The 24,446-nt window shown below is 40.9% G+C and overlaps 1 protein-coding gene across 2 annotated transcripts; it reads right to left on the bottom strand.

Moving 5' to 3' along the window:
- Nucleotides 1-1,322: 1,322 nt before the first annotated feature.
- jcada (junctional cadherin 5 associated a) lies at nt 1,323-18,921 on the bottom strand. Of its 2 annotated transcripts, XM_027027889.2 has the most exons (5): nt 18,628-18,921; nt 18,102-18,190; nt 7,640-8,097; nt 2,265-6,385; nt 1,323-1,821 (listed from the first exon to the last, which is right to left on the bottom strand). In XM_027027889.2, the coding sequence occupies exons 3-5, from the start codon at nt 7,984-7,986 to the stop codon at nt 1,787-1,789; spliced, it is 4,503 nt and encodes a 1,500-aa protein (XP_026883690.2). In that variant the 5' UTR covers nt 7,987-8,097; nt 18,102-18,190; nt 18,628-18,921; the 3' UTR covers nt 1,323-1,786. The 2 variants fall into 2 exon arrangements, with proteins under 2 accessions (XP_026883690.2, XP_026883689.2); XM_027027888.2 differs by lacking the exon at nt 18,102-18,190.
- Between the last annotated feature and the right edge of the window lie 5,525 nt (nt 18,922-24,446).

Here is a 24,446-nt window from a genome sequence, read left to right as displayed (position 1 = left end):
ACACTGCTTATCTCATGCTGAGGGAACACATAACATATATCAATACTGTGTACAAAAATGGACACACAAATTCAGTATGAGAAATTGAAAGAATATTAAATGATATAGACTGTGTGCAATACCTTATTTACTTGTGTTGCAAAAACACTTACAAAAAAGGTAGAGACAACTGTATACTGAGGACAATGGCCATTTAATGATAAATAGGAAGGATACGTGTGTGTAAGAGCCTACTCTTTTTTTTAACAGAATATTTTCTTAAACATTCATAGTGTGTGTCCTAGGCAGCCCAAGTCACCCTAATGTTTATGAAACTCAGCAGGTCAGTATAAAGCTAATCATACTGTTGTTCTCATGTAGCTTGTGGGTTTGGTCACACACATTTGCCTACATTGTACAACATTTACAAAGCAACAACATATACTGATAGTGCCATAATACAGATGATGTTTGGTATACCCTATCCTGAGTATACAAGATACCAATTAAACTTGTCAAACAAGATGCCATGACAGCTTGTAAGAGGTACAGACAACATACAAGATATCGAACAACTGTGTCAAAAGGCACACCAACACCCGAGAATCTGATTTGCTGAACAGCCTCTGAATGGATTTATACACACTCACTCAAAACATACATAAAATGATTGTAATCAAGCAGATAAAATTGCACATTTAAAAAAAAAAAAGAAAAAATGTTTATATATATAATTCTTTTTTAAGAATGTGGCCTTTTTTATTTGTAGAGCCTGAAGATTAAGAAAAATAAATACACATTCTTTTGTTTTTGCATGTTTGACATGATATGATGTATTTCCTGCTGGTTACTGCTAATTACAAGCTTGTATTGCATATAAGATTTAAAAATATAGCAAAGAGAAAAATGATATACCAAGTTCCAGAATTATAATGCTGGGGTCCCAGGAGCTTTCATTGACCATAAATCTGTGTAAATCCAATAAAAGATACTTGAGCAAAGTGTAACGTATTCAATATTTAAAGGTCTGACATGTTTAAGAAACTCATATCCACTTTGTCAAAATGAAACAGATTTAGTTATACTCTGTTTAGCAACAGCAATGCTGCAGCCACTGACCAAATGAGACAGGGTGTTTCTGCAAGCTCCAGTGGTCAATCATACCTATGATCTAGGTTGTATTATTTATGATGGCACAGTTGAAAACAACATTTTTATTATTGCTACATGGATTTGCTAATGTACTTTGGTAATATAGTTCAACATAATGACAGATCTGACGGTGTGTATATATATATATATATATATATATATATATATATATATATATCTTATAAAAATATTTGAATTTTGTTCTTAATTTAATTTATAGCCGTCAAGCTGGCATGTTTCTATTTTTTAATGGCACTATTAAATCATTATGTGAAAACATGAAAAACATTTGCTGGTGCAGAGAAAATTATTAAAACAATTTAATTCTCAATCTGACTCCCTTCAAGGTTATACTCTTTATATATACACACATATCCCAACACCCATGTCAAGGCTTGTATTCATACAGTCACTTGTTCTCTCTCAAACAGAGCCTTATGGCATTCATCGTTTTGCTGAAAAATAAGTAAAATAAAGATGTTAAAAACATGCTAACAGATAAGGAATGGGTGTTCTCAGTTCTTGTACAAAGTAACATTTCCTAAATTCTTTAAACCAGTTAAAGTTTTTTTAAAAAGTGTGTGGTGGACTGTAGTACATATCCCAGCCTGGTCACAGTGATAGGGAGTGACAGTTTGGGTTGCCATATCCAAGTTTACACCCTCTCAACTCGGCTAGGATCATAGGTGTCTGAGGATTGAAAAAAGAAATACAACTCAATATAAGTCAACTTGGCTTCAGTTTGAGTGAGAAGCAAAGCTCGGAAATAAAAGAAATATTGGTGAAGCTCAACAAAGATCTGTATATTTTCTCCATTTTCAAGTTTTGTGCAAGGAATTATTGTCAGATTCAATAAACTGGACTATGCTTCCCTCCTGTGGCAACACTTATTACAGCAATTTCTCTTTAGATTTAGTATGGGAGTAGTCCCTGGATATAGTATTGCAGAAGGTTTACTCTAAGATGGAGCTGGAGTGTTGAATTCAATTTGATCAAATTTATATGTGTGTCTCATCTTAATACATAAAAATACAGATTTTCATAATTCAAATATAAGTGATGGATACCTGACTACCACATCTTGAGATTAATCCATGGTAATTTATTGTTATGTAAAGGAACGCTATACTAACCTGAAACACACAGAATATCTTCATCCTCTTCTATAGCCAAAACAGTGGTCACACTGTAGGACTCTGGGAGGGTAATCTCTCTCTTGGCCACTCTGCCCCTACGAGGCTGAGGAACTGGGCGAGACGTAGGCTTTGAGGCCTGATTTTCCTGCAGTTCCTCCTTCTGTGGTTGCTTCGGCTCATCAGCGCGCTTTATGACATCATCTTTCTCTTTTTCATTGCCAGCTTCCCACTCCTCTATTCTCACTTCCCTTTCCACAATTCCTTTTTCTTCTTCAAGTACTTTCTCCTCTTGATTCAGTTTTTCAGTTCTTTCCTCCCCCACTTCCTCTTCTTCTCTCTCTTTTTCCATCTCTTTGATGAAATTGCTGACATATGATACTGGTTCACCCTCCACCACAGCAGTAATCTGCTCCACAGACGTTTCTTCATTTCTTAACATTAAAGATGGGGGATGTACAGTCGATGTACACCTGTCTGGTTGGCCATGAAACATTTCTGCAGAATTCCATGTCTTTTTTTCACCTCCACAAACACTTAAAGCTAACTCCTCATCTTCAGTCGCTGGTAGAGACAGACGCAGTTTAGCCGGAGGAAACTCAGGCAGTTCCACCATGACAGAAATGGTATGGTTTTCTATACTAGGTTTATCGTCTCTAGAGCCATTATCTTTTCCGACATCTGGATCTTGCTTCTCCATTTTTGGTTCATAGCTGTGCTCTGAGCTCTGTTCCACTTCCACACACTCTCTACTCACATCCCATGTGTCTTCGGTTGGGTCTTCCTCCATGGTTTGCATAGCAAAGATGGCTTTATTTGTTCCATCTGCATTTATCTCACTTTGCTTGCCATCATCATGACTTACTACCAAGGCTTCAGCTGACACTGCAATGCCCAGGATCCTGGCTGCCCTTTGTTCAATGGACTCATGTACAGGAATGCCCTTTGCACACTGAACCTGGTAAAGGTTGCTAAAATCTTCAGTTTGCATACTGTTAGCCTTCTCTTGACTCAAAAGAGTTTCTAAATGTTCATCTGCTAATGTCTTCTCATTACTCCAGCCGACATAATCTGAATACAAATCATCATCATCGTAGCTTAGCCTATGCCTAAAACGTTGACTTCTGTTAACATGGTTGCGAGGGGACCTTTGTGAGCTGGTATCCGCTTTATTCATCTCTGTGTCTTTGTCATGGTCAAGTATAGTTGAGAAGTAGCTATGGTCTTTTGCGCTCCGATGATCCATACTGTACTCAGGACTGTTTCTGCTTCGATCTCCCCCACTGTCTGATGATGTGATCTGTAAGGCCTCATATGTTTCTGAGTTATCAGAGGGGCTGGTAAGCATAGGAGACTCTGGACTTAAACCTGCAGGTGATTCTGATGTCACTGTGTCTGGGATCGCTGTATAAACTGTCAGTCCCACATCCTTTAGTAAAGATTCCTTTGGCACTGGAATATCCAGTCTTTGAACCCCAGGGTCAGCCTGCATTCTCTCCATGACCTCATAGTTTACAAATCCACTGTCTTTGGGTAAAGGATTGTGTTGTCTCTGTGGTATATCAGGATTTGTAAACCTCTCCTTTGGCCTCAAGAAGTCACTTCTCACTTCCCTGTATTCTCGATCTGCTTCACTTGTACCTTTGCTCTCGAAGTCTGACCTGATATTCAAATTGTCTTTCTTGAAATATTTCTCAGGGCTCCGTTCTAAATGTGGCCGGTTAACAACGTCCGTCTTTAGGTTATGTGGGATTCTTGCAGGTCTAACATCTTTTGTGCAGGTGTTGCTCACTTCTAGAATGTTCTGTAATGCCTCATCCAGGTCTTCTATAGTCTGGTGAATACTTGGGTGTTTGATGCTTTGATCTTGCAGCTCCTTGTTAAAAGACTCAAGCTCCCCAATTGCATCCCATGGACGCCTGTTTACAGGTTTTAACAGAAACTGGCCCCAAACCTCTTGGCCATCTGGTGCTTGGGGTTTGGGTGCACTTTTTGTCAGTGAAGGCTGGTGATCAGGGGATGGCAGTGTTGAAGCTGTGAAGAGCTGAACTGGACTCTGTAGAGTGCTACCCGTCATCATTCGGGAGAATGCACTGTTGCTGGAGAAGTTTAGATTCTTTTGGCCTTTCATGGGATACCTATAGTTGGCACTGCATTCAGTGCCCACTCCACTGTCTGTGGTGGTGTCAGACAATGGAGGGTCATATGTGGGCTGGGTATGGTGGCCTGGTGGATGGACACTTCTGCAAACCTCAGGAGAGCCTGTCTGAGTTTCTTGGTTTTTATACTGATCTCCTGGCCAGGATCCTGCATAGCACAAGTCTTTTTCAGTACTTGCTTGACGAGACCAAACATCTACAGTCTCTTTCCTAACTGGAGCTTCAACAGAACTCTTGGTGGCTGAGGAGCTGCTGGGCTTTGGCTGTAGATCATTGCTGATGGAGATATTTGAGAGGGTTTGGTCGTAAGGTTGGGTTGCTGAACTTTCTGGGGCTGCCACCACTGAGCTGGGCATTTTTTCATTGTTGTTTGGATCTGCAGCTTCCTTGCTTGCTATAACACTTATTGGAACTGACACTAGACAGAACATGGTCTCTTTAAGTTTCTTCTTGTTTTTCTTATTCTCAGCTGCAGTTTGTGCCTCAAATTTTTTTACCTGTGTTACTGTATCACAGAAAACCTGGTTTGAGCTGGAGCTCTGCTCTGGTGATGTTATTTGGAAGGTATTTGAATAGTCATGGCTAGCTGTAAACCTGTTGGAATTTTCATCAGATACTGATTTTGAATTGCTCACTTGCCCTGAAGCCTCCTTATGCATGACTACATCATTAACACAATCACTGATATTGCTTTTACTTGCTTGTGTGCTGCTGAATGTCTTCTCTGGAATCATAAAGGCACTGTCATCAGAAGATTTCTCAGATAGGGAAGCAATAGGAATCTCTTTTCTGATATTTCTGATTTTGTCAGCATCCGTTAATGAGTTCCCATCAATCCCCACTCCTGAGATATGTCTGACACGTGGGTCATCGAAGGGTATATACTGAACATTCCCTGTTCGCTCCTCATTGTAACCTGGGTAGGCATGTTGCCTGCAGGGCATAGTCCTTCTCCCATCCCTGTGATGATCTGGCCAGGACATCCCAGTCTGTCTCATGAACCACTCCTGGACTTCTGTCATGGCTGGTCCCTGCATGTATGGGTCCCCCCTGTACTGGTAGTTTCCTATGGAACCTGCATAAGTCCTGTGCCCTCCTCTAACTGCAGGCTGCCTCCTGTAGGACGGTGGAGGGATATAACCCGGAGGCTCCATGCCAGACCCTCCAGCTACCTGTGCAAAGTACTCTTGTCTGGTGTAGGGCAGTGGAGTCCTGTCTCTGGAATGGGGCATAAATTCTCCCGAGAGCATCTCTGAACTTCCCCGCATCTGTTGATGAACCTCATATGATGGAGGTCTGAGAGGTCGGCTGAAGCGGGGCTTTGATGGCGGTGCGGACTGCGTTCCCGATCTTCCGTTGTCATTCCACCGCTCCCTACTCCCGCTCTCACTGAGATTACGTTTGTGAGGTTCCCGTGGTTGGTGCCCATTTATCCGGTAGCTTCCATATGGATCCTGACCAGGAAGTGACGTGCTTAAGTACTGTACACTGTCCGAGGGAATGGCCATTCTGGGCAGTGACTGGGATTTGGCTTTGGTTCTGGATGGAACAGCGCCCTCTGCTGTTCGGGGCCGCCGCTGCTCTTGTGCCCATCTGTCACCTTCACTTTCAGACATTTGTCTGCCTATTCCCACAGCTGGACGCCACTCTTCAGTTCCCAGGCTTTGGTACTTCCTCTCTGCTGCCATCCTCCACTGGTACAGGGCTAGTTCACGTTCTCTGGCGCGTGCACTATCTGCTCTACGCTGCCTCTCACGACAGTGTTCCTCGGAGCTCAAAGCTGACTCTGGCCTTCGCCGCATGCCCTCTGCCTTAGACGGAATGTCTGATCGTTTTCCATGGGGATCCCTAAAGTCAGCGTAGTCCAGGATTGCATTAAAGTCTTGGCCCCGCCTCCGCGAACAGGATACCTCCCGGTCTAGTCTGGCCTGAGGGTGCAGTCCTCTGTGGCTCTCAGGGAATCTGAATCAATAAAACACAATGTTAAACAAGTCTGAAATTAATTTCATAAGAGAAAATATCACCTAAAAATAACTTTTTATGAGCAGAACAACCATATCGCATTACCAAGTAAAAGTATGCCATGGAAACACCATACACAACATAAATGCAACTCTTAGATGCAGAGTCTGTTAGGCGTTGTGGTCCGCATGCAAACATTTGCTTTGAGGTAATAACCAAAATGAATTAACTCTACCCAAAAGCAAATGGTTGAGTCAGCACTGACAGTCAACTCTAACTACCACATGACTGCAGAGGGTGTCTGATCTGCATGTGTAATAACCCTGACCTCAATTCAGGGGAGAATCTTAAAATACTGTGATCTATATGTGTGTCAATGTGGAAGCAATGTTAATGCTGGAAATCAAGTTCCAAAGACCATGAAACCTAATCAGTAAAAACTAATCAGATTAATTAATAAGGGTAACACAGAGGCTATCTTTGATTAATGACGATGTTTTATACACTGCATCTTGTAGGTGCTAATACAAAACATGAAATGCCTTCATTAATTTTTATCCAATATTCAAGTCAGCTCTGCACCGACTCTGCCTGCAAAACCGCTGTACTATTATTAGCAACCTAACGACGTTCACACAAGAATTCATCATGTATTATTAATGTTAATGTTACATAAGCTTTAAGGAATAGAATATTGATCTGACTGAAGCCTCATGGAGTTTGCAGTTTTCCAGTGGGTCTGCCTGAAGCATTCAGTGTGCACAGCAAGAGGTGCTAGAGGCTGTCCCACTACACCACTGTTTACAATGCAACAGTCCCAGGTGGCAAGAAGCAAATCACACAGCATACTGAAGGAGTCACAGAACACAGTTAATGAGAGTATCAGTAACAAAGCACCTCAGATTGAGAAAGAGATGGGAGCAGGCAAGCACAAGAACAAGAGAAAGGTGTTTGGTAAAGATGACGCCTTCTGGTTGTATTAAAGTTAGTTAGAAGCGTGATGCGGGAAAAAAGGGGAGACAGAGAGGGACAAACTCAGGATTAAGCTGTCAGTGTCTTGTCCTATAGCTGAGGAAAAGTCCTTGACAGGTGCCACATTTACATAACACAGTCCATCTCCCCAGACAGTGTAAACCTCAGCTGCTGCGACATCAAAAAAAAAAAAAAAAGTAGGAAAACAGCATGACAACAGGCACAGGGCTGGTTACGTAGCAAGAGTCAGCAAGAGGGAGACAAGACATTACTTTGACTCACCCACTGTCTGTGGTCAGGCTGTCTCTGGCTGAATGTCCATCTCCTAGGTTACCATTGTCATCTTCCTCTGTCCTCTGCTTCCTGTCCCTGCTCTCTATGTCACAGGGGCCGCCCCTAGACGGAGTCTGCCCAGCACCGCTGCTGCCATAAACACAGTCAGCCTTGAAGCCATTCACAATGCCGTGTCCCATCCGCTTCTCACCCATTTCACACCGGCTGCTGCTCCGCCCCGCTGCCTGTTCATCCGTGGTCACGCCGTGGGATGTGGACGAGTGTGAAGGTGGGACGCTGGTTTTGCTGCTGACTTTGTATCCATGAGAGATGAGAAGGTCCTCCACGCTGTACATGGCTGTGCCGAGGTGCCGAGGTGCCCGAGGTGTGTGCGAGGATATTGTTACACTTCTACATGTAGCCCAGACGAGGCAAGCCTAGGAACAGCTGTACAGACGAGGCCATGACTGTGAAAACAGACAAGAAAAAAATGGAATGGGGAGAGGGAGGGAGGGGTGGAGGAAGGGGGGATGAGAGAGAGATAGAGAGAGGGAGAAAAAGAGGTAAAGAGAAAGAGACAGAGAGAGAGGGAGAGAGAGAGAGAACTGTGCCATTAACATGATTATCCTTCCAAATCCCTTTCATGTGAAGACTGCTCCCTCTACCCAAAGGGAAGACAATCAAACCAAAAAGGCCCCATCTTAAAATAAGAGAGACAGTTCTCAATGGCTGTCTGTCTGCCTGTCTGTCCGATTACCCTCTCTCCTCTCACCCGCCACCTTTATTTAAGCACAGCAATAATACTTAACCCAAACCATTCAAGCAGGAAACAATGCTCACAATGCACTTTACGTAACCCAGTAAGGCAAAGAACTGTAGGTATTGTATCCAAAAGAGAACAAATATGAACACTAAATGTGATTTATTGATGCAAGGTTAGAAATTTCTGGCCTTTGCTTTGCTCTTTGACAACACATTCACTAGTCTCTAAATCTCCATGTAACTTTTCTAAACTGCAGAGTGATTATAGCCTTATGCCACATTTGGCAGGACATTATCAGTACACATGTCTGAAAAGTGACAACATGATATTACACTGGTGCACTAAAGCGTTATGCATTATGCCTGAAAACTGAGAACATTACACTGGTGCACTAACACAGTGAGGAACCACGCCACACAGAGAACATCTGTAGAGAATGAACATTTCTAGCCTTCCTGCCTCCCCCTACGTACACACACACACACACACACACACACACACACACACACACACACACACACACACACGTGCGCGCACGCGCGCATACAAACACCCACACAAGCACAAACACACACATGGTAATCAGACACCACACCAGCACAAGGAATACTGTTATTCTCTTAATCTACTGAAGCTAAAGTTCAAATATAATAATATAATTCTAAGACTTAATTTGTTTCTATAACCTCTGTAATTATTACTCCTTTGGATCCACCCCTATACTTCCAAGACTAATCTAGTACACCTGACATGGAGCTAATTTAGCCTTCAGGAGCATCTAAATTATATAGGGGAATCAAATTATATTCCTAAACCTCTGCAGGAAAGTAGGGATGTGTAAGAGAGCATGCCTGGAGATGCCCAGTCTGGACCCTGCTACCTAAACACAACTCCAGTACTGTAGTAGATGCCTGGATTAGCCTTTATTACCTACACACCAGTCCAATACTAGAGTAGATGCCTGGATTAGCACCTCCTACATGGACACTGCTCCAGTGCTATAGTAGATGCCTGGATTAGCCTCTCCTACCCAAGCACAACTCCAATAGTGTAGGAAATGTTACTCCTTAGTACCATGCCAAAAAAATACACTTATTACTGCTGTAGTGTAAATCCTCTTGGAAAACTCTTGGGAAAAGGTTTAACCTCCAATGTCCTTAACTGTACCTGAGCACATTCCCTTATTCACACACAGATGTGCTTCAGTGAGGCCCTGACTGTGGGACACCATACTCTCCGGGCACAAGAGTGCACTAATGTGATTACCTCTCTTTCAGAACTTTAAACCTGTTAGTCTTGGAGGATTGACTCTTGACTTTCGTTTGGTGACACCACCTCCAATTTAACTTCAAATTCATTTGGAAGAACATGAAATAATATTCTGCAAGTGAAACAGTAAGTGCATGTTTCACATGACACTCATTTGTGTAGTGGATGCAGAGGTCACAAATTAATGTCTTTTAGATTCTTTTTTTTTTACTTTAGACCATTTGATTTAAAATAAGGTATATAAAATATACAATGAATTTATAATAACATTTTTTCAATGATTATGGTCCCTTTCATATACAATGACTTGTTATTCATATATGTCTCATTTACACACATTTTATACCTCTTAAACTTTGCATCCGACCTTAATGTCTTTCACAAGGTGGGTATAAGTCTTTACAAGGAATATAGCTTCATGTTCTTTCAAATGAATATGAAGTATCATGTGCTGTATGTTAAGGAGCTGTCAGACAAGTTTACAATTTGTTAGACAATGTTACAATCATAGTCAGAAATGAACATGCTAGTTCTATATCGCATATCTATTGCGGTATTGTATATTGCATGTGTGATTTTTTTATAGATTTTTTATAAGATATTTACAATCCTCTTGGATATGGGGGATTTGCACTGTACAAGTCAACATATTTGAGAGCAAAGGTTTACACTGTAACAAGCAACAAGGTAAAGAAAGTGGCCTCTAGAACAATAATCTTGTTTTTTGTTGTCGTCTTCACTCATGCCCAGATAAACTCACACAAATATGCACACATGCAGTGGAGAGAGAGAAGGTCCTCGATGGGTGAGTCACGAACATTTGAGAACCTGATACTACATAATGCCCCTCAGCCATATGCTTCCCTTTGACAACAGATATGTCTGGAAGGCAAGACTTCACTAGTAATCAAGACCTGGTCATCCAGTCACCATGAGGCACATTTTACTCCAGAACCTCCACGACATCCACAACACCGCAAACAACACAAAACAAAGCACAGTGTTAACAGGAAAATATAATTTAGATATACAGTCACCCTCTTATGCAAGGGTCTCAGCATTTGACGGCATTCACACACCCCGATTTTCGCAAACAGGAATAGCTTTCTGCGCTGCACTCAGGCCATTGTGCCATTGAGTGATACTAAAAATGTTAGATGATTTTACGTAGCTGCTGCTCCAATAATGGGCACAGCTTCTCTCTGAAAAGTGCAGATCTTCTAGATTTGGATGATGATGTCCCGCTTTTATGTCTAACATATGCGTCAAGCTAAAAATAAACAAGACCACATGTAGAACAGTGATGTCATCAGGCTACACTGCATAAAATCTGGTCTAGAAAGCGAATAAATACATTTCATAGGGAGAGACATGGAGAGAGAACCACACTTCAGCACAGGCTGCCCACTACTAGGCCAAGCTGGCAGAGTTGTGAGGACTCAAAACAATGACAAAGTAGAAACATTCAAAAGCAATCCCCAAGGCCACGACAGCCAGGAAGCATATAAACAAGTTTGCAAAAACAGATTTCCTCAAGCAACACTGATAAACACTTCCTTGTAGAGTTTAATTCCTTGCAAAATCCCATACCAGTTAGCGGATTAAAATAAGACCTCCCTGCGGCATGGACCCGCTTCCTGCACAGGAGCTAAGGGGCTACCTTCCACTACAGGTTATGATGTGCACAAAGCCCCACTCTCAATCATCAATAAATCACATTTAAGGTATGTGTGTGTGTGTGTGTGTGTGTGTGTGTGTGTGTTTGTGTGTTTTTGGAGGGCATCTGGCCTCTCCTTTACACCTGCCTTCCCATCAGGCCAACAGAAAGCCCAGAACCGCCACCCTGACAGTTTGGTGTCATCTCCTTATTCATAGCCTGGGTGAGATTTGCGGAGTATGTTTATGAGTGCAAGAGGAGGCGAGGATGGAGAAAACAAGCAAAAGGTATAATAAAAAACAACTTGAAAAAGTAAGGCACTCAAACTGAAGAATTTAATTAAACCCTTAAACGTGAAACATGTTAAACACATGTAGCCATGGGCCAGTTTCATGCATATGCAATGATACATGCAATATAGAGAATACAAATAATACAATTCTTGACTACCCGCTGAAAGGAGCACAATTTGCAACTTAATGACGTACTAAACTGATGCACCAAACTGAGCACTGGTGTCTTGATTTGGCCTTGCCATAGTCATACATGGACATTGCAAATAAGTGCAATCTTTTGTCTAAATCATATTGAGTAGACAGTCATATATGCTTCCCATGAAAGCAACTTCAGATTTTTAAAAATTCACTTAAACACCCTCAGAACAGCATGTTCATTCTGTCCATTAAAAAGTTTTCCATTTGAGCCACATCCGATCATTGAACTACACGCTATGTAAGAGAGATGCCCTGAAAACAAGGTGCACATGCACCGATTCCGATTGGATCATTGTTTACTTTGTGACATCATAGGGGCCAACCTCTTGTTCCTGAGGATGTGCATGCTTCAAGGGAAAATAGCAGCGATGCACTCACTGTAAGACGTGACTGGCTTGTATCAGCCCCTCGCATGTACAAAAAGGAGGAAGTGATCCTCACTGCATGAAGTCTCTTCCTTAGCAGAACTCCCCTAAATGATTTTTCTCTTATTCTTTTTTACTCTTCCAACTTTCACCCTGCAAAGTATTCCTCATCCTGCATAGATTTCATGATAGAAGCAAAAATTACAGAAGAAATGAAACATTTATTCAGCAATTGACATCAAAATAGTAGAGTCAAAACCTTAACATACATGTGACATTCTCGATATCACAAGCCTTTTGCATGATCACTATGGTACATACAATATAGCACATTCAAAGCAAGCTTTGATTTGCAGTTTAATAAAATTGTTTGATGATACAAAATATAAAAAATGTGAAAATATTAAAGTAATCAGTACTGAATGTCCCTGACAGTATCAAACATGGCTCCACAAGAAATAAGATTCTGGTTAATAAAAACTGCATTAATTTTTCAACATGTATAAAACTAATATTATGGGGGGTTTTTTCCCTCACAGCAAATCACCAATATTTAGATGTTATTTGACTTTGGAAGACCTTTCACTGTTCTAAAGGAAAATCTGTTTTGAACTCAGGTACTGATGCTTTACTGCATCCTGGCTCAGCAAGCTGACAAAGCATGACACAAAACCCTGACTTCTGTTTTTGAAGAGTTTTCTGAAAGTTCTGAAGGTTAAGATTAAAGACAACTTTGGTCCATGGTTTAACCCACATTCAGAACCAAAAACATTTACAACACAGTGAGACCCTTTCAAAAAGAGTCAGAGCTGTGGGCCTCCTGATGACAATGCCAGCCAAATTGCCCAGGGCTTTCTTTACACATAAACAGGTCCTAATCTATCGCTTTTGGGTAAAAACTGAAGTAACCCACTGCCCAAGTTTTGTTTAGGTAGTGCCCATGGTTACTAATGTTTTCCTTTTCTGAAAAGCAGCTTTTGAGCAATGGAGTACAAGTAAGCAGATGACTTTCAAACGATGGTAATTAAATTGGCACTTTTAAACAAGGGTTTTCAAAGCAGGAAACAGTGCTTTTCCAGGGTGGAACTAACACTGCAAAACACAGAACTCAGGCTTTTGTTTCTCAGGCCCACGTCATTTCCCTACATTTCACAGCAACTTTCACGATTTAAGAGATTTTCAAATACTTATCATTCTCCAAGCTTTCAACAGTTAGCCTAAACAAGAGGCCAGTGAATGGGATGAACTGCATTTCAGCCTCATGTAGCATTTCAACCCCATTTAGTCATGTAGAATATTCCCAAGAGGAATCAATAATAAAATTGCTAATTAAAGAACGCTTGTCCAAATGATCATTTACTGCATTTCAAAAAGGCAGTAGTGATGTCATACCACAACATGTGTTGCCCCAAAGCTGAAGTCCTTGTATCAAGAATTAACTACAGTTGCAAGGTCAAAAGCTACACAGCACTAAGGCCAATACAGACGTTCAGTACAAGGAAACTATACTGCATCTGTACAGTCCAGTTCTAGCAATACTGGGTGATAATTCCATGATGTCACTTGAGATGTCTGAGTTTAACAAACACACACTCCTTGTGTGTATTGAAGGAAGCATGTCAAGATTTGCTTTGGCAAAGACAAAGTCAAAAAATCTGATCCAAGAAAAACATACGATAACATTTACAACAAAGAGCTAGCTTGGAAAAGGGAGAAACTCTGGCAAAGATGTGGTCTCCAGACCTAGATCGATAGATAGTGTGATTTAGACGGCAATGGTCCCTATAAAATTCAGTGTTTTGAACTTGATTTATGGTTTATGACTAATGACTAAAAGCACGGCTTATTCTGTCAAACTGATTCTCAGTGCCAAGATGTTTTTGTTCATAATTAGCATCCATCAAGAAGCTCGGGCTACCTTGAGTAGACATTGACAAAGTTTATCAGTTCAAAGGGCTAAGATCAAGGAATAAGCACTAAGCTAATTAAACTTTTAATTTGTCAAATATTATGGTCTAAACAAACATCTTTTTCCTAAATATGTTGTGGAAAATAATGAACATTTGTTAAATGCGGGTCCAGCTTTAAAACATTGTTTCCTCATTTTGTCTAGAATGAATATGAATAATTATTTTGAATAATTATGAATCATTAATTTTCCAATAATGTTAAATTAGAACTGTTCTGATAACTTTGTTTTTTAGAAAATATAGATTATGACTCTGAGGGTCATTATACAAGAGAGAAATCTCTGTTTTTGTGACTTTGATAAAACGGGTCATTAATAAGTCATTAATAGAGGTTACTACAGGAGAGGGGAACAGATCAACTCAGTTACAATAGTACATCTTTATCAAATAGCTGTATTCCTCTACAGAGCCCAATCATGCTGGAGTAATTCATTAGACTAGCAGAAACTCCACAGGAGAGAGGGAGTGTTACAGTCCATATGTGTTCCATTTGGGTATATGGACTACACTCTATGATTCCACCAAATCATTATGCCACAAACACAAGCAACCCACCATTCATCATTTTTAATTACAACAAATAACCCAGTTTATACCACTCTACATATGGTTGCACTTTGCACGACAATAAGAACCAGAAAGCATTTAAAAATAGGATGACACTTTTTTCATTACTGCTGAAAGTAGGATGTGAGTGGAGGACGCTCACACTGAACCTAGGCATGCACTTTCACCAAGGCTCTTCATAAACCTGTCTATCATGGTGTTATGATTTTTTCTGCTTGGGGGGTGTTGCCATACAAACAACTCAGTAACACACATGGTAAAGACACAACACACAGGCTTAATCAGATTTGAATATCGTAATATGGGGACAAAGCCTTTGCATTAAAATCACCCAAAATGTCTGGATTATACTAATTAGATATTAATTGAATTAACCATTGGATTGTGAAAAGCACATCTAACCAATGTCATCTAGCCAAGGCTCATAGATTTCATAGTCACACAAGCACATAAATACATTCTAATATAAAGTCATTGTACATAACGTAATTAATGTAACTGTAATTTGAGTAAACCTTTATGGTCATGCTTTGTGGAAAAAAGTATAGCAAACGTGTATGTAGTCTTCCAGAGAAAACATTATCACCTTGTTATATCTTATCATGCCCCCCTGTAAATTACATAACAACATTAAGTTGTTTATCCAGGCTGTGTAAGTATATATCTAGACAACATTCCCCATCTCCATGATGAACTAGTAGGAAAGAACTTTAAAAACAATGAGTCACAGAATCTTGCCAGTACCCCTGGGGAATTAGACCAGCCCTTCCTATGCAGCTGGAGCTAAAGAGATACTCTCACTTGCACAGCACTCTCACTCCACGACCAAAGTGTATTTAAATCATAGGCGCACGCACGCACAGTGCAAGTCAATTACTCACCATTTTGCACTCATACGAAAGGACCACACAGACAAACACAGACGCCACCCTTTTTCTCTGTGGGAGAACCCGGACTCCTCCCTCTTCAGGAGTGTCCCTACGAGAACACAGCGCCTCTGACACAATACTCCCTCAATCTGAGCTTTCGTAAGATGCCTTAACTCAGTGATAAAAAGTCATCCAGAGGCATGACCACTTCAGCCTCTACCATTAAAATGACTGTGCCCTTTTGACATTTCCACTCACTGGATAGGCTTTACTGTCATTATTACACAGGAATAAGCTCTGAAGCCATTCATGGCCTATGACTGCTCATTTACACCAATGGCTCTCAGACTGGGATTCAGGAAGTCCTGGAGTCTTAAGTTAGGCCATACATCGATCACATTCCACTTCCCTGCTCACAATCACCCGTTTAGTGATCGGTGCACACACCTGTCTCTCATTGCCCTTCACCTGTTTAATCCCCACGGGTGCCTGAGTCCATTGCTTCACAATGACGCTCTCTGACGCCATTCGCCTACGAGACCTGCATGTCCTTAGGGACTCACTTGATGGGTGTTGTTTGTTTCATTCTTTACCTATTAAAAATCCTTGTTTTCTCCACTTGCAACTCACTCATGCTGCAACATATCACATTAACGAAATGAGATACATGACAAAGTATTTTTTTTATTATTGACATACAATAAATTATTAAGAAATGTAATAAGTTGTTTTAAAATTACTGGTATACAATTGTTTCAAAATGTTTTAAAATCACTTTCCCTCTAGGCCACATAATTACATTTTGTCACAAATAAATATATAGCTGCTATATGTTAGCAAGATTAGCTAGATTAGGAACATATTACAGGAATTATCTGTTTGTGAGTTTGGTTGGTGCTGGTCTGAAATTATTGGAAAACCCTTGACTGGAGATGCTTGGTACATTATGTTCTTGTTGGGTTCACACAATAACTCAGTTTTTACTAGATAATGCTGTGGAATGCACATAACTGGGCTTAACAAAGAAGAAAGACATTTGTAGCAGTAGAACATTAGATTAAAAACACAGCGATTTTGTTTTTTGTTGACAAGGTCTCCTTGCCACAGAGCACATTCTGATATCAGCAATCATCTTGCAAATGACTCTAAAAGACATTAAAAGACAAGCAGAAGCAAGAACACACAAGCAAGCCACCTGTCACTGACAGACACCCCTGCAACATGTCTCCCAGCTCAAATTCAAAATGCAACAGAAGTCAGGTCTAGGTCAGAAGGTTTCATCATAAACGCTCAGCCACGCCAAAAGCTCACCACTACTACTCACGGCTGAACCGTTAGGTGACCAAGTGCAAAAGCATGCTCCCACTATCTATTACCAGGAAACAGATCCCACTCGGTTTTCCCCATAGGCCTAATGTGCTACAGGATAACTCATTTTCAAAGCCTCTCCTTCCTTTTTGTGCTTGTTTTTATATATATATATATATATATATATATATATATATATATATATATATATATATATTCTGCCCAACTCTACTGATTAAGATTCTGCTCACAGCTGACAGGCAGTAGACTCATCTTCACAGAGAAGAAAGTGTTCACAGTTAGAGTTAGAAACTAACTGTGAGTCTAGTTGGAAAAGGTGTTTCGGGTTAACGCCAACAATTTTCACATGTGGTGCTTCTTGGTTTTTGCATGAGCAGCACTTCTCCTGACCTCAACGTGACATCTGCACATTGACACTCTTTTGTTCTCAGCACTTTCTTCCATTTGTCTCCTGCTTTCTGTGTCCCTGAGGGTTTGTAAATGCAAAGGATTCATGTGCATCTAGGGTGCAAATGTGCAACATTCACTTTAGGGACTATTAAATGCAGTTTTATAGAATATGTTTGCAAACTGAGAGCCATTCAATGTTTTCAAAAAAGTGATAAAACCCACTAGTTCTGGTCATGCAACAATGCTCTTTAGACAAGCGGCCTCTCAAGATGAATCTAGGTTCTTTCCTTTAGAGGCACGGAGGGAGGAAAGTCGATAATGGAAAACTGAAAAGATCCTAAACTCACATTTACACCTTGACAGCACGTTAATGGCTAAAGTAGCCATCCGGGAAAGGGTCGCTGACCTCGCACTTCCCTGATCGGTAATTACTGTAACGGCATCCCGTGAGTTTGACACTTACGGAACAGGTTATTTCCCGCGGTCTTTGGAGACACGTTTGCCCTTTGAAGTAACGTTATTTCTGTGACCACCTGGTGTAAAACACACAATAACAACTGTTTTCCTGGCGGTTAGCCAGCTAAACTGGACAACTGGCAACGAACACTATCGAAATTATTTCAAAGTCTTTTCAACATGTTTTACTATAGATTGTTTGCATTCTCAAATAACCGAGCTATAGTTACATGTGCATCGACGCCAGAAACGGTATCTACCTAGTTAACCTAGGAAACTAATGGCAGCAGCGCTGTAACTTTCCCCGCTGTGATTTAGCTGGGAAATAAGCAAACATCTTACCTTTCTCTTCTAGCCAGGCTGACCTGTCCGGTGCAGTGCTGGAGGTCCCGCATTAGCCCCGAAGCACCCAGACAGCGTTAGCTAGCCTCCTGCCGTTTGAGCAAACTATGTTTACATCCTAGAAACGAGCGCAAATTACACAGCGCTATACCTTTCAGAGATAGTTACGCAGCATAACGCGCCCCTGGCAAATGTATTATTTCAGTGCGCCGTCCTTTTACATTCTGCTTGCTAGCTAACTTAGGCTACCCCAGTTTTTGCTGTCCTGCAGACCTGTCTGTGATATTTTATCATTAGGTCCGTTATTCAGTAAGTTCATGCATGCTGTCTAGTCCAGGGTCCACCGCCAGCGTTCAGCGACGTCTCTACCACAATTTAGTGCTAAACCGTCCGCTGCAATCAAAAAATCCAAACAAAACCAACGGGGTCGATAAAGCCCCTTGAATACTCCAATGCGCTTAAATTACACGTAGCTACAGCCCTGGGCAGTCACGTAGATCAAATGTAACGTCTTGTGAGCACGTACCTGAGATGTGCTTTTTGCTGAGGTCCTGCAGTGGCCCGGGGTTAATTCCTAATGCTCAGTGGATCTCAGGGTCTGTAGACAGAGGCTGAGACGTGGAGACGGAGGGGGACCCAGGGAATGGTTCCTCCCGAAGTGCGAATAAACTTCAGGCGAGGAGACGGAAACACCCTCTACACGACCAAGTGCACACTAAGTCTAACGTTAATAATAACAATAATAGTACGTAAAGTAAACTAATTGCATTATAAACGCGATTTCAGCATAAAATATTTATTTAATTTCATCATTATTCAAACAGTTTTAAATGAGCTTGACAATAAAACCACCATGATCTCTGAAGTTACTAAGAGGCCCTGACTATTTAAGAGAGAACCCACACCCACACCCCACCTGAGTGTTTTTGCGGCTGACTGTTCACAGATGGAGGAGAGATTTAAAAAGAACAAACGACAGATTTCATAATATTGACACAGATGTTACATATAACCAAATCTGCTGAAGATTTTAGGAAAGTGGGTTGTGTCTATCTGCTAGGCCAACTTCAATCTAACATACCATTCAAAGGGAGAATTACAGTTAAATCAAAGCAATGATAAACTTGTTTTTGGTGTTCACATATCTGTTTTCAGGTACTTCATAACATTTGCACAGCTGTAGAGGGGACTTTCAGAGTCATGGAACCTCAAGCACTTTAAGGCTGATTATAGATTCAGTCAACTTCCAATAACCTAATCCATTGCCTGTCTGACTCCTTTAAATGTATTCATTGTTTAGGTCTGTCTCTACATCCTACAACTCTTGTGGCTACTGAAGATAACTAAGCTTAAGGAAACTCATAGCTTGTTAAATATGATGTAGTATCCGTTCTGCGTGTGTGTGTGTGTGTAACAGACAATACTATGACAGAACACACACAGCCTGTGCCAGTGTATACAAAACAATAACTGTAACCCCTAGCTGAACTGCATGAGTTGACATTCTTTCTGAAACCAGCACTAAATTGAATTTTTCATTACAGGTTGATGAAATAGAAAGAAAAATGATGATATATTGGTAGTACCACATACCATAGAGAGCCAAATAGAAATGTAATCATTTTTATCATTCATAACAAGTTAAAAAAAAATACTCTGTACAATACTGCAAAAGCTACTGCAAATATTAAAACATAAAATTAAAATCTAAAACTCCCATCAATCAGCCTTATAGCACATTTCACCTTGCACATCAACAGTATATGCATGAAATAAATATGAGACACATCTTGCAGATTTTATTTTTCAAAATGTTTTAATTGTTTGTAGTTATTTAGAGAGATCATTTCAACTGTGACAGTTTCGATTGCTTGGTTTTGCTTTGATTAATTCTCTATCAGCCAGGAAACAAATGGTATCAAACTGAAATAATTACATGGCGTGATATCTCACAGCACTGAAATGTCAAGGACATGACACCTCTGAACTAACAGGTTCATTCATGCAGCATATCAAATTTACAAAAAGAGGACTGTCTCAGAGGGAGAGCTCTGGAAATGGGAGTTGGTAATATGTCTGACAGGATGCGCTGCACTGAAGCCAAGTTTTAGAGCTTGGTGTGGAGGAGACAGAGACATCATCAACAAGTCACAGTTTCAGTCCATCGATTTGAACTCTCCATGTTGTGATTTATTTAATTGCAACACACAGAAGAATTTAAATGTGCAAAATGTAAAGAACTTTCAGTAAGACATGTCATATAAAGACGTGTCATAACTATATATAGTTGATACTACAAGGTTTATATAAGTTTTCTCTTCATGTCTAGTAGCTAGTTGTTTGTGGGCCCTCATACTTCAGAATGCTGTGGTTTGTTGATAGGCTTCCATTTATACTACCAAACTAAAGCCCGGAATAGTAAAAAGTGAAAAGTCAGACTGTGGTTTCAACCAAAAAAAAAAAAAAAAAAAAAAAAAATATGAGTAGGAAAACATTAGCAAGGTTGACAGACTCCTCACAAACAGGAAGGTACTGAACTGAAATCATATGGAATAACTACCAGTGTTCATAGACAGTGTGTTACTGCAGACTTCAGGCTCTCCTCACACTGGGTCCAGCCCAAACCCATAATTTAGTATGGCTATTTCAGAAAGCCTACACTGGCTCGTGGTCACGTGGGTCTGTACCATCTCAGCAGACCAGAAAATATGTCCAAGACAAAGCACTGGGCCATGAGATGATTCCACAGGCTTGTCTGGTCAGAACCTAATGGCCACTACACTGACTGCAGCTGACACACAAGACTATTGAAATTGGGAAATAGGAAACCAAAGGATAGTTTTTGGGATATTGTGGTGCTTATTTGTATATGCCGTAGTGCATTGAGCAGAATGATGCTATCTATTGTTGATGAAACAAACTTCTGTGATACATTAAAGAGAAGGTCTTTCTAGCTCTATTATGATGCAGGCAACATTTCTGACTCCTCTAAAAAATATTTAAATGGAGAAAAAGTGTAGCATGACAAATCGCAATATATGGAACAGCCTCAATCATGATTGATGTGTACTGTAGCAAGGGGTTATTTGAGTAGACAAGACAAATAATGATGAAATAGTTTATATCGTATTACTGACAATTCTTTCAGCTTTTCCATTGCTACCCTGTTGAAGCAGCTTTAATCAGCTTAAACATAAACTTTAAAAAAATCATTAAAAAAATCTAAATCATTTTCAAGTTTGTAGCAATATTTAAAAGTTTTTAACAATATTAATTAAATGTTGTAGTTTAACGCTGATACTTTGTACAATGTGATTGGGAGTTAAGTAGGGTTTTAAGAATCTTCTGAGTGCTTCCAGCAGTTAATGAGGGTCGAGTAAAGGAAACTGGCTGACCAAAGGTGCTGCTCAAAGCTGTTGTTTATTTCCTATTTCAGTCACGATGTCTAATCTCCTGAGCTTTTCCACCGGAAAAAAGGAAAGAGTCTGATTTATCCCACAACAGTGTCTTTGCTTAAACAAGTTAAAAATGCAATTTAGATTTGCATAAACATATCTAAGAATGGTGGACAGAGTTCAATTAAGTCTTCAAGCTAATGAATAAGTTCAAGTCCGTTTTATTTATATAGCTCATTTAAAAACAGTGTTGACAAACGTGCTGTACATAAGATACAATAAAATATCTTTCCCAGCTAGTACACACCACTCTAAATGAGGCACATATAGAACGAATAACATACAATATTCACAGACAAAATGCATTCAGGTGTCATCAAATAAAATTGTTTTATGATTGGATTTTTAAGGCATTTCTAAGGTCAACTGGTAAACTGTCTTGCTGTTGCAGTTGAAAAGGTGCCCTTTCAACTTTAGTGATGATCGGTGAACAGTTAGGAGTGGTTGCAAGGATGATCACTTCTTTGTACCCGTAAGAAAACAGGCCACTGTTCTGAACTAGATGTAAACGTGTTAGCGATGACCAGCACATTCCAACATACATGCTATTACTGTAATCCAGGCAAGAAGAAATAAAAGTATGAATACATTTTGTTTTTCATACTTGTTGTGTGGGGTGAGAATTGAATTGTCAAATTAAGTTCTACATCAAAAATCTTTTGCATGGGATTTAACATAAGAGGTAAGAAATCCAAGGTTTGCTAGATAGCTTTGAGTTAATTTGGGTTTTACTATCATTTAGTTGGAGAAAGTTAATGCACAGCCACGTTTTAATGTTCATGATCCACTCATTGAACCTCTTCAAGGAGCATTAACTGCCAGGCCTCAGGGGAAGATACAACTGCAAGTCATCAGCATGGCAATGAAAGAAATGTGACATTTACGTATTATTTGTCCCAGAGGTAACACACACACACAAAATTAATTTTATATATATATATATATATATATATATATATATATATATATATATAAATGCAGTCCCTAAAATGGGCCCCTGGAGGACTCCACACCTCAGAGTAGACGAAGAAGAAAATAGGTTGGCTATGTTGACATAAAAGGTTCTATTTCGGAGATATGAAATGAACCAATCAAGTCCTGTACCTTTGATAGTGGCACAGTGCTTGAGATGCTCAATGAGTATAGCATTGTCTAGCATGTTGAATAAATACTATGTCTCAATATTATCAAAATATGAAAGGAGTCAGGAAGCCTTAAATAAAGTCTACCCTCCTCCTCAAACTCACACATGCCATTATAAAGACACACAAAGGTGGATATTTGTAGGGCCACAGTGGTTTTGCATACTCACACACCACATTATATGGGAAGCAAATAGCCTCAACAGGACAAGTAGACCTCCTGTGAGCCTCTCCACCTCCACCTCCGCCTTGCCCACAGCAAATCCTTAAGTGACTGGGTTTGCCTGATCGAGCAACCACACTAACACAGAACACATGTGTGTAGGGAGAAGGAACAGAGACCTTGCACTGCAGCCTCAGTGAGGAGTGGGGGATGGGGGAACATCAGAGACCAAGGGTGGAGTTCTGTATGAAATCCTGCCGCAGCTGGGGCATCTGGATACGGTAAAGCAGGAAGGAGCACTGTGGGAAGGGCGGGCAGCAAGGCAAGAGGGCCACGTTCAACACACGAGGATCCTGTAGCACCGACCCACCTCTGAACTGAACGCTGAACAGCTGCCTACTGTTGATCCTCTGATACACGCTGATTCACTCTGATGTGAAACAAGGCTACAGCCTGGTGCAGGGAGCTGCTATAGCAAAGGCCACAGCCTGTTTGTGTCTTCAAACAGCAACCTTGGCAAGGCATCTTATCCTGGTTTGACTTCATACACTTCACACACCTGGAATGTGTAACGATAGGTGGCTAAGCAGGACGCGGGGACGAGTTACAGAAAACAAGAACATACGTTTATTTACACCAAGAACAAGGATTATGTAGCCATTGAGCTAGAGTAACATCAAACACTGACAACAGACAACAGAACCTTAGGTGTTTATATACACGTTAATGAAAAGGAATTACAAACAGGTGTTACACATGGGGGAGGCGGGGCGTGGCCACACAGATGAACACACACACACGAACACACACACACACACACACACACACAGGGAGACACTTTGCTGGCACTTTGCTGACAAGTTTGCTGACGATACCGTTGTCATGGACCTGATCTCAGACAATGATGAGAGGGCCAACCAGGAAGAGATTAAACACCTGGAAAACTGGTGCCAGGAAAATAATCTCCTCCTAGACGTCAGCAAGTCAAAGGAGCTGATTGTGGACTGCAGCAAGAAGCAGGAGCGGAACTACCAACCTGTGAGGATCAACGGAACCACAGTGGAGTGAGTAGACAGTTTCAGGTACCTTGGAGTTCACATCTTGCAGGACCTGTCCTGGTCCCGCCACACCAACTCCCTGGCAAAGAAGGCTCGACATCATCTTTACCACCTCAGATGCCTAAGAGACTTCAGACTGCCCTCCAAGGTGCTGTGGAACTTCTATACCTGCACTATTGAGAGCATCCTCACGGGGAACATCACAATCTGGTTTGGGAACAGCACCAAGCAGGACAGACGAGCACTCCAGAGGGTAGTGCGTTCAGCAGAGCGCATCACTCACACGGAACTTCCTGACCTGCAGACCATCTATTACAAGCGGTGCCAGACCAAGGCCAGGAGGATTGTGAAGGACCCCACCCATCCCAACAATAGGCTCTTCTCTCTGTTGAGGTCAGGGAGGCGCTTTTGCTCCCTGAAGACCAACAACAGAGAGACTGAAGAGGAGCTTCTTCCCGCAGGACATTCGGGCCCTGAACCAGGGCAACTGATGAACTGTGGGGACTACTCTATGTACTCTGGGTATG

The sequence above is a fragment of the Electrophorus electricus genome, chromosome 14 (genome assembly GCF_013358815.1).
Source record: "Electrophorus electricus isolate fEleEle1 chromosome 14, fEleEle1.pri, whole genome shotgun sequence".
NCBI lineage: Eukaryota > Metazoa > Chordata > Actinopteri > Gymnotiformes > Gymnotidae > Electrophorus > Electrophorus electricus.
This window is presented reverse-complemented; position numbering and strand designations above follow the sequence as displayed.